The 10,839-nt window shown below is 34.8% G+C and overlaps 2 protein-coding genes across 3 annotated transcripts; both read left to right on the forward strand.

Moving 5' to 3' along the window:
- On the forward strand, nucleotides 1–2,928 carry LOC107008242 (40S ribosomal protein S9-2-like). Its single transcript, XM_015207189.2, has 3 exons — nucleotides 1–158; nucleotides 1,433–1,814; nucleotides 2,525–2,928. Exons 1-3 carry the CDS (start codon nucleotides 131–133, stop codon nucleotides 2,706–2,708), a joined length of 594 nt encoding a protein of 197 aa, XP_015062675.1. The 5' UTR covers nucleotides 1–130; the 3' UTR covers nucleotides 2,709–2,928.
- A 1,684-nt stretch (nucleotides 2,929–4,612) lies between these two features.
- LOC107007878 (peptidyl-prolyl cis-trans isomerase CYP23) lies at nucleotides 4,613–10,590 on the forward strand. Of its 2 annotated transcripts, XM_015206713.2 has the most exons (8): nucleotides 4,616–4,839; nucleotides 6,260–6,373; nucleotides 6,450–6,598; nucleotides 7,125–7,197; nucleotides 7,295–7,384; nucleotides 8,821–8,860; nucleotides 10,117–10,199; nucleotides 10,288–10,590. In XM_015206713.2, the coding sequence occupies exons 1-8, from the start codon at nucleotides 4,723–4,725 to the stop codon at nucleotides 10,306–10,308; spliced, it is 687 nt and encodes a 228-aa protein (XP_015062199.1). In that variant the 5' UTR covers nucleotides 4,616–4,722; the 3' UTR covers nucleotides 10,309–10,590. The 2 variants fall into 2 exon arrangements, with proteins under 2 accessions (XP_027769863.1, XP_015062199.1); XM_027914062.1 differs by lacking the exons at nucleotides 10,117–10,199; nucleotides 10,288–10,590 and having other exon boundaries at nucleotides 4,613–4,839; nucleotides 8,774–8,860.
- The last annotated feature ends 249 nt before the right edge of the window (nucleotides 10,591–10,839 follow it).

A 10,839-nucleotide genomic window follows, 5' to 3' on the forward strand; every position in this document is an offset into this window, starting at 1 on the left:
CGTTAGGGTTTTGTCGGAGGAAAATATATATATAGAAATTTGTAAACTTTAAAACCCTTGTGTAATTTACCCTTCGCCATTTCTGTTCTCTTCAGCAGATCGGCGACGACGGTGCCGGTGACCGGAAAGTATGGTGCATGTTTCCTTTTACCGCAACTGTAAGTATTCAATTTTGTATAAATCCATCCTCTTTCCTTATTCCTACGCAATGTGTATGCCAAATGTCCCAATAATAAACGATGAATCTTCGTTGATTTTGTTTCTGAGATGCTAAATGTCTCTAAGTATGTTGTTTTGTTGTTCTTCTAGTTTGGTTTTAGATAGCAGAGAGCCTGATCCTTGATCTTAGAATGCACAGTTTAAAGATATGTTGATAACTCTATTCATATATATGTCGAGCTGAATCGTATATACAGTTGATAATACATATGTCGAGCTGAATCGTATATACAGTTGATAGAATAGTCATAATTGTAACTCTGTGGTTAGGAATTTTAGCTGTTCTGTAACAAGTTAAGTTATTAGCTCAGGCTTGTGCAAGTTTTTAGTCTGTTGCTCTTATCCTGTTTTGCATATTTCTGCAACTTAAGAAAAGAAAAGCTGCTATCTTTGTTTAGGAACAACCGTTTTGACTTTGTCATATACTTGACAGAAAATGTAGAATGATGAGCAATTTAGTTGGAATACTGTAGAGTGTCGTTTTATATGCAGTGAGAAAGTTAATTCTATTAAAAATGGATTGGGTACTTAGTCATTGTCCAATTCAGCTAGGTTCTGTTGGTGATTAGATGCACTGTCTTGTATATAAATTTGAAGGTCGTGATGATGTTCTTGGTTGGTCGAGATATATAATTGAAAAGTTTGAATTTTTATTGTGATTCTATTAGTTCATCACATTGTATTAGACCACCATTTCTTAATGATTAGCTGAGAATAGGATATGTGTGCATCACCATTCTTTGATAATCTAGTAGTCTTTCGAGATGATTTTATTAGGAGCAAAAGATTCATTTTCATAGGGGTGATACTAAGTAGTGACGATTAAGGCTCAGTCTTGTTGGTGCAGTACATTATTCTCTTAGGAGTTTCTTTTGGTTCATTTCAGAGGTTTGTTTATCAAGAACGTTATAACTATGGGATCTAGAAATCCTCTTGTGTTGGAGACCCTAATTAGCCTTACGAGACAATTGATTGAGTTTGGGAATAAAATCGCTCTAAGGGAGTAAATGAATAGAGAGAATTCAAGCAATCAAGCCAAATAAATTGGGAAGTATTGCAGCAGCAGCATTTTTTGTACTAGTCTCTGGAGATAATTACCATGGTCTACAGTTTCTATTTTTGCTATTCTATGTAGAAGTTAATGTTGTATCCATCATGTGTTGCTATTGATATTTATTATCCATGCTTTCTTAACCTTTGATGTATAATTCAGATGGGAAGACCTTTAAGAAGCCTCGACGCCCTTATGAGAAGGAGCGATTGGATGCAGAGTTGAAGCTTGTTGGAGAATATGGGCTGAGGTGCAAGAGAGAGCTTTGGAGAGTTCAGTATGCCTTGAGCCGTATCAGAAATGCTGCAAGAATGCTTCTGACCTTGGATGAGAAAGATCCACGCCGTATTTTTGAAGGTGAAGCACTCTTAAGAAGAATGAACAGATATGGATTATTGGATGAGAGCCAGAACAAGCTTGATTATGTCTTGGCCCTCACTGTGGAGAACTTTCTTGAGCGTCGTCTCCAAACCCTCGTCTTCAAGACTGGCATGGCCAAGTCAATCCACCATGCTAGAGTGCTCATTCGACAAAGGCATATCAGGTATTAACATATTTCAGTTTTAGTGACACAATTCAAATATATAACTTCATTTTTTCTTTTTTAACATCTCTGAAGGCCTACTAAGATGCCTCACCTTGACACAATAATTCCTAGTCTGATGCTGCTTAGGATCAGTATGCATTTTTTGAAGATTGTTGATCTGTATTTTTGAGAGGTTTAACTTGTCTTGATTTTGGAATTATCATTTAACTCAATAATCTATGATTATCATTGTGCAAATTCTTACGAAAATAAGCCATATAGTTGCAATGAAGTTGTGGGTACTTGCACAAATTGAAATACGTTGCAGTATGTTAAACTGTTTTTCTTACTTTCCACTTTTGAATTTTTTTAATCCAAGGAAATGAAAGTAAGAATTGTGTGTCAAACAATTGTCATTGTTTGTGTAGTGTTGGCAGATCAATATTATGAAGTTTGGACGGGTTCTAAAGAAATTAACTTCATGTAAGCTTGAATGACCGTATTTTTCAGAAGTATGGGAATAAACTCCAATTGGCCTTAGGTCAATCAACCTGAGGTGTTGGGTTCCTTCTGATATCTTTGTACTCCATGATTTTTACTTAGTAGTAGTGGATGGATCATTTGTTCTTTATCTAACACTTTTGCTTGGCCTGCATTTTAGATTTTCTCGGTCTCACTTTGGTACGTGAAATATTTTTCCAGAGTCTAATGATATGTTTGTCATGCAGAGTTGGTAGGCAGGTGGTGAACGTTGCTTCTTTTATGGTGAGAGTCGACTCCCAGAAGCACATTGACTTCTCTCTCACCAGTCCTTTCGGTGGTGGTCGCCCTGGAAGAGTGAAGCGAAAGAACCAGAAATCTGCTGCAAAGAAAGCAGCTGGTGGTGATGGTGACGAGGAAGATGAAGAATAAACTCTTGTGTTTATTTGCGTTTGGATTTTTCACTTCTGCCTATGTTGTGTACTTTCTTGTTTTATGTTTTTTTGCAATTTAATCTACCTTTAATATATTAGAAATGGTTTTGACAGAGGTGGAGAAGAAATTGAGTTTGGATTTAGCACTTGTCAAGTGCTCAGTTAGACTTTGGTCTAAATTTATAATATTGAATCAACAGACCTGATATTTAGAGAAATTTTGTCTTGGATAGAATATTAGACACTGAATTTAGGTTTACTTTGGATCTAATTTCTATACATATAACAATGCAAATGTTACCTCTATCTTAGAGTAATGGAGGTTGATTTGATAAATCTTTGAAATAAAGAAAAACTTCTAAAGCAGTCTCAAAAAATTAATTAAAGGAAGTACAATTAGCGACATATAATAGCAAAACAATAATAATAATTTTTGATGGCAACAGAACTATTTTACAAAAATAACACAAAAATTTACGGATATTAATAATAATCTTAATAAAATGAATGAGGCTACTTCAGAAATACAAAGCGACTTATTTAAAGGGAGTCGAAACTTAAAATAGTGACAAAAATATCATATACATACAAAACACCCCTCAGAAAGCTATTGGAAAGTCAAAATACTAGTAAATTTTTATTAAAAAATAATATTAGTAAACATTGATAAGAATTTAAAGTAAGAACTACAATAATACAATTAGTACTATCACAAACATCAACCAATCCAAGCAAGATAATATTACAAGACCTACTAATTTTCTATCCTAATACGTGTCCTCACACCCTTCTTATATATCTAGGGTCTCGTCATCGATACTTGAAGGTGTGTTATATTCGGTCTTATCACCTCTCCCTTTTACTTCTTCAACCTACATCTGTCTCTCCTTGTATCCTCTAACCAACCTCTTGCACATTCTCACTGATGTGTTTATTCTTTTCAGATGTTTAAACCGTTTCAATCTCACTTTTCTCGTCTTATGAGGCCACACCCACGTTATCTCGAATACTCTCATTTATAATCTTATTGATCCTAGTATAACCACAGATCCATCTCAACATCCTTATTTCTGCAACATACATCTTCTGGACATGAGATTTCATGACCGACCAACACTTAGTTCCATACAACAATGTCGTTCTAATCACCACTCTATAGAACTTACCTTTGAGTTTTGGTGGTAATCTTTTAATGGTAATAATATTTTTTAAAAAAATAGAAAAGTAAAATTATCAAACTAATAATTTAATATTGTATCATGCACACCCTAATGCGAGGTGTCAATTGAGAATGATATTGGCTAATGGCGACGTTGATGTTTGAACTGACAATCATGGTTGATGATGATGATAACTGATGATAATAATAAATGATGACAGTAATAAACTATATATATATATATATATATATATGACTAATGGGGATGACCCAATAAGTAATAATAGAGGTTCCTAGACCAAATTAAACTATTAGCGGTAATGTTTTTAGGCCAAATATTATCGCATAATACTTTTGTTCAGTTTCATACTCATTCTGCTCCATATTAAATGAATTTTGGGGCCTTTTGTGTTCAATATAAATAAATTATTCAAAGTTTAAGATAAATATTTAAAATTTTTTCTATAATTATCCATTCCTTTAATAAAAATTTATATTTTCTACGATATAAATTACACTACTTATAAAGTTGTATTTGTAATTTTACAAAAGTATAACAATAAAAAATACATTATGAGATGTTGGAGTATACTGTAAAATATAAATGCATTTTTGACCTTTTCTTCGTAAAATTATTATTAGTAATTTCGGAACATAAAGTTAAATTTAAGTTAATCATTAATATTTAATAAAATAAACCTAGAAGAAAAGAAAAACTTAGAAGGCTACAACATTTGATGGTAGAACAGACAAGACATAACCCGCCCCATGACCCGGAGTTGACTATCCAGATCGCCATTTCAATCCTTTCTAGCAGAAAACACCGCAAAATTCTCTCCCAATTCAAGAAAATATGTGTAGAGACAAAAGGGTCTCCATCTTCATTGCCTACATAACCCTTCTCAGCTTTGTTTCAAAGGGTATCCATGCATTTGAACCAGAATTCGGGTCGACCCGTGTTGTGTTTCAGGTTGATCTTCATTTACATTACAGCTTTTATCATCGTATATGTACTGAAACACTGTAAATTCACATTTTTTTCCTGTTAAAATATATGGGTTCTAGTGCATTTTGGTTATTATCCTATAAAGATCAGAACTTTGAGAGCTTCTTTTGTTGTACTGAGTTTATGGGTTCTGGATTCTAGAATAAACGGTTATTGGGTTCTTGATAAATTATTTATATGTATTAAGTTGCTTTTAAACACAGATACAAGATTTGGGTCAAAGTTATTGGATAGATGAGCTCCCCTGTCTAATTGTTGTTAATTGGTTCTTGATTAGGGGGATATTTAGTTTAGTGGGTTGGATTAAGTGACTGCCAAAACCCAAAAATGTTTCTTTTTTAATGTTTAATACATTATTAACTGTGAAAAAGTCATGTTGTGTAGTTAATTTTGCTAGTATGTGTAATTGAAAATGGAAGGCGGATTTAGGAACCTTTAGTCCTGGATGCAGTATACAGTTGCATTCACTGCTACTTTGTGCCAATAAATATGAATTTTTTGTACAAATAATATTCTTAGAAGTTGTTTAAGCATATGTCATATTCATCAGGGGGGGACAATAGGCACACGCCCTTGATGCAATGTTGCTTTTAGTTATGTCTACAACTAAAGAAGTAGAAGGAAATGATAGACTTTTCTTGATTGGGGTGATATTGAGCCTAATTTGTTGGTTATTTGATTGTCATGAATGTTTATATTCATGTTTAATCATTAGGTGCTAGAAAAACATGTTGTTTAGCTTATTCTGCTTGCAATTTCTGTTGAATCGAAGGCAGATTCATGATGTTTCGTTAGTGGGGCAGAGTATCACTGCATCTACTACTATGTTGTGGCAGTGAGTTCGAACTTAGTAAAAATATATTTTTATAAAGATGTATGTCTTCTTACGAAGTCTGGTAAAAGACACTACGTCTTGAGCTTGCTCAATTGTTGTATTAAGTTTAGTATAAAACTTGGGATTGAAGTTTCTTCTTGATACTTGGCATGCAATGACTCATAGATATAAATTAAAAAACAGGACCTGGAATCTTCATTTGTAATCTACAGCAAATTTATTTGTTCATTAGTAACTTTTGCTTTAAATTATAAGAATTAGAAGGAAATGTGGAACCTTTTTTTTGGTTAAACAAATATTCAGTTTAGTGGGTCGTGATACAGTGATTGCCAAGAATATATATTGTTATTATCTATCAAACGTCTCGCTGCTACTTGATTCTGCTATTATATTGGATTTTAAGTGCTTTTGGTTATGTTTTACAATAAGTGATAAAAGTTGCTTGGTGTGTCAATTATTAGTCTCCTCTCCTCTTAAACCACCACCAAGCACGAGAATTTCGTCCTGATCCATCTGAATAGTTTCTGATTGATTTGAGCTATATGACAGACAAATTATGGAGATATTGAATTCGGTTTCTACCCTAGTGTTGCGCCAAAGACAGTTGAGCATATCTTCAAGCTAGTGCGCTTGGGAGGCTACAATACCAATCACTTTTTTCGGGTAACTTTCAGTAATTAAAATTTTGTGCTTTGTCATGCTTGGAATTTGATGATGAGAATCTTAAAGGCCTCTGCAGGTAGATAAGGGGTTTGTTGCCCAAGTGGCTGATGTTGCTGGGGGGAGGAGTGCACCTATGAATGAAGAACAGAGGGTGGAAGCTGGAAAAACTGTTGTTGGTGAATTTAGTGGAGTGAAACATGTTAGAGGAATCCTTTCAATGGGAAGGTAATACTTGTTGATTTGCTTGGTTACAAATAGACTGATTTATAGTAAGTTTTAAGTTTTAACCATGGTACACTTATTCCTTTGCAAGACACTATTCCTATATTTTTTTTTGAAACAAGCACACAACATTGCAGATTCACACTTAAGAAATGTTCATCAGGAGCAAATCGCACGATAAAGTCTACTATCTTTTATCGGGTAACAGTGCTTGTTAAGAAGCTGTACATTTAACTTCTAAAGTAGGGGTGTATTTGTAGAAGTCCAAGTAGGAAATGTCTACTTGTCTAGTATATATCATTTCGTTCTTTCCCACAGATGGTCATGGTCTATGCTAAAGATAGATCGATGTGTATCCAGATATTGTTTTGGATATGTAAATTAAGATAAAATGCTACGGATGTTATGTGCAATATAATTCTTTTCTATTCTGTGGCAATATTCCGTGAATGCTTTCTGAATTTTCTGACATCTCATTTGTGCACCAAGTATGACTGTAGCTGAACTTCCTCATCTCTGTTTGCCACAGGTATGATGATCCTGATAGTGGTTCCTCATCATTTTCAATGCTCCTTGGAGATGCACCTCATCTTGATGGCACGGTATGATGGTCAAAATCTTAGCTATCACAGTGAATAGAGAAGGTTCTCTTTGTTATTGAAAATTTTACTTTGTTTCTCATTTTTGTCAAATATTCAGTATGCAATATTTGGCAAAGTTACAAAAGGAGATGAAACATTGAGAAAGCTTGAGCAGTTACCTACTAGACGTGAAGGGATCTTTGTAATGGTATCATTTCTACTTCAACTACTTTCTTTTCATTCTTTTCATTTAAAACAGGTCTAAAATTATCTACTTTGCTTGAAAGAGGTTTCTTATGCAAGGTATACTGACTATGTCAAAGCTATAGTTTTTTGATCTTGATCCTTTTGAAACCTACTTTGTAATCCTTTGTTTGGTTTAACGAACAAAACTTTATGCACATCATATTGTTACGAATCTATATATGGGAGGAAATTGGAACATATGCATTTATTTGTTGGTTGATCATGGAATGATTGGACATAGGACTTGTGTCGGAGATTTCAGTTTGAACTCGTAGATATGATTTAAACTATCAAAAACTTTTCATTAATTATGACGTGATTTTTCATAGATGGAGTGGATAGAAAAATTAATCCTGTATCCACATTCAATTGACATAAATTGTTTGAAATTCTTAGTGTAGATCTAAGTGCCTATATATCTAAATCTAACTGAGTACGTATCCTCAGCCATCATGTCTGAGATTGTTTCCTAAGAGGTCCTATACCTTGATGCCACGGTAAATGTTGATTGCACATGCTAAAACTAAGAAGAAAAATCTTCAATCAGCACAGTGATATCCCTAAATTGACTATAGCGATACAATGGAAGGGGGTGTTGTGTTGCTGGAGGGAGTTGTACTGGAAGAATAAGAATAGGCTTGGGAATTGTGATTGTTAGAGAGTTGCCGGGGGGTTGGGGTAGAGGAGGAGAAGAAGAAGAAGAATGGATATTGGGGAGGGCATCATCATCGGCAACTGCTGGAAGCTACCAGGGAATGCAGCAATAGAGGGTTATGATGGTTTAGAGGAAGTGGGCAGTGGCATTGTAAACCAGGGGTTGGGGGGAAGTGGGACTGGTCACTGGAGCGATAAAGGTTAGGAAGGTTGGATGGTGAAAGGAAGTTGAGGGGTGGGATACAGTAGGGTTTTGGAGGATGGTGGTTCTGGTAAGATGGTGTATATAATGCGGCAGAATCGTTATTATGTACTGTATTTTTCTTAATTCTTTTGCATTTTAGGATCTTTATCCAGTTCTGCCATTAGTTCAGCTGCTGGAAAATATGCCCCCCCAGAATTTGGGGTCAGGGGTGGGGGGTTCAAGTACCTTCTCTATAACAAATCTCAAACATTGAAGATGTAATTGACACATCAATTGCCAAGGATCAATTTAAAGTTTAAGCATTTCTTTGTGGACCAAATTAGTGGTCAGCCCTATGCATTTATGATTTGTCAAGTTAATCATGCAGAAGATGCTGACAAATTGGTTAGTTGTTGTCTATAGTGTGTATGAAAGGAGGTAAAAGATATTTTTCTGTATGCTCATTCGTTTTCTATTATTTAATTCATCTAATCTTTTGGCAATTTCTTCCAGATTAAAGCTTGTCTTTTTACTGAATAGTCTTTGTTCTCATTATTCAGCCGACTGAACGCATCACAATTCATTCAACATATTATTATGGTAAGACAGCATTATAAATTTTTCACCTTTGTTTTATCTTTCAATATCCACATCATTACCTGACATTATAACTTACGCGTTCAGAAACCACAACACCTACTTAGCCTAGGCTATTGCACCTTATGCATTTTAAAATTTTTACCTGTCAAATGATAGAGCATGCGTGCATGAATTTTATAGTCTCACAGTGGATGGATAGTCTCTTCGGAAATTGATCTGAAATTGCTCATCTAACAAGACATACTATGCCAAGAACACAGAACTCGTGTATTTAGGCAAGTGATTGACTTACTTTTTTTCCTGGTCAAGATGGAATTTCTTTGGCTGATAAAGTCGTTGTGCTGATATCTTTTCCTTGAGACAATTTGTTACGTATTGAGATTTTTTGGGACCCCTGCTTTTAACAATTTGAAAGGACACTTAAGAGTCTTTTCTGATGACTCTAGATGGACCTTTTATCTCCTTTATGGCATTTGCCACTCCTGGCAAGTGGGAAAAAGGCATCACTGATTTCGGAGGTCATTATTGTAGATAGCAAGACTTCATTTGGTCCCAAAAACATAATTTGAGACTGGAGTATAAGATTAATGAATTCAATGGGTGAACTAATTGGTCTTTAAGCTTTGGCATAATACATAGATAAGACACTTTAACTTGCTCTCAACTGGCAACTAAAACACTCCAACTTTGAGTCTGCACATCTAGACACCTCACTCGTCTCCATCGTGTCAATTGAACTCTCCAACTTACAAAATGATCACTAGACACCACCAAAATTTATGTGCCACGTATGTGTCTGGTGTCCACGAGACAGTGGAACGAGTTAGAGTGTTTAGTTGCCAGTTGAGGCCAAGTTGAGGTGTCTACATGTGCACTCTCAAAGTTGGAGTGCTTACTTTCCAGCTGAGACCAAGTTTGAGCGGCCATTTACGTATTACAGTTTAAACTTTTATAGCGAATTTTAGCACCTGAACTGGTGCTATTCTTGGGAGAAGTAGGCAATATCTACCAAGGAGGTCTAGGTTATTTGTTTGCTCCCCAAAACGGACAAAAATTTCAAAATAAAAAAGGCTCTCCATGAAAACAGTGGAGGAAAGTTTGCGTTTATGGAGAATTGGGTATGCTGACTTTGACAATGTGTTGTTTACATCCTCTCTTTTAGTCTTTGGTTGTAGATCAAATGAATATTTGTCAGTGCAAAAGTTGTGCTTTCTTGTAAACTCTTAGCGTGTATCTCTTGTTTTGTTTTGTTTCAGACACCAAGATGGAAGCTTGTGAAGACGAGAGGTTGTCGTTAAAAAGAAGACTTTCTGTAGCATCAGTTGAAATAGAAAAACAGGTATGGTACTCATAGTATAAACTAAACTAGATTTTACAGATAAAACCTTGATGTTAATCAACCAACCACAAACATTTGTTTTCTGCAGAGGATGAAATGTTTTCCTTGATCAAGTGGGAAAAGATGAAGAGTTCGGGTGACTCTTATCGAAAGCTGTATAACAATCTCTACCTCTTTATATTGAGTGAGCATATCACATAAATTGGGACAGAGCAAGTATTATTACAAGTGGACTGTGTGTCGAAACTCATGAAATTATGAACAGTTCATTTGTTAGGAATGTGTCCAATCGAGTACTGACCATATTTTAGTCAATCATTATATGGAATTGACTTCTATGTAGTCCTTTATGTGTTGTTATTTCATTAAATGTTACATGTCAAATATCTTATTTAATTTCTTAAACTGCGTATCCGATCAAAACTTACTACATAAAATGGGGCGGAAGTAGAATGAACTTGCCACCCAGACCCCAATAGAATTTTTACACTACACTACACAACAGTACAACAAAAACAGCAGTAAAGAACTTACAAACTTTAGCTAGTATAATTATTATGTATACATACATTATACAATTATTAGTATATACTAAGAGTAACCTTGTGTGCCTATTAGATTCTCCTAGTAACGCGTGATA

The sequence above is a fragment of the Solanum pennellii genome, chromosome 1 (assembly GCF_001406875.1).
Source record: "Solanum pennellii chromosome 1, SPENNV200".
In the NCBI taxonomy this organism is placed as follows: Eukaryota; Viridiplantae; Streptophyta; class Magnoliopsida; order Solanales; family Solanaceae; genus Solanum; species Solanum pennellii.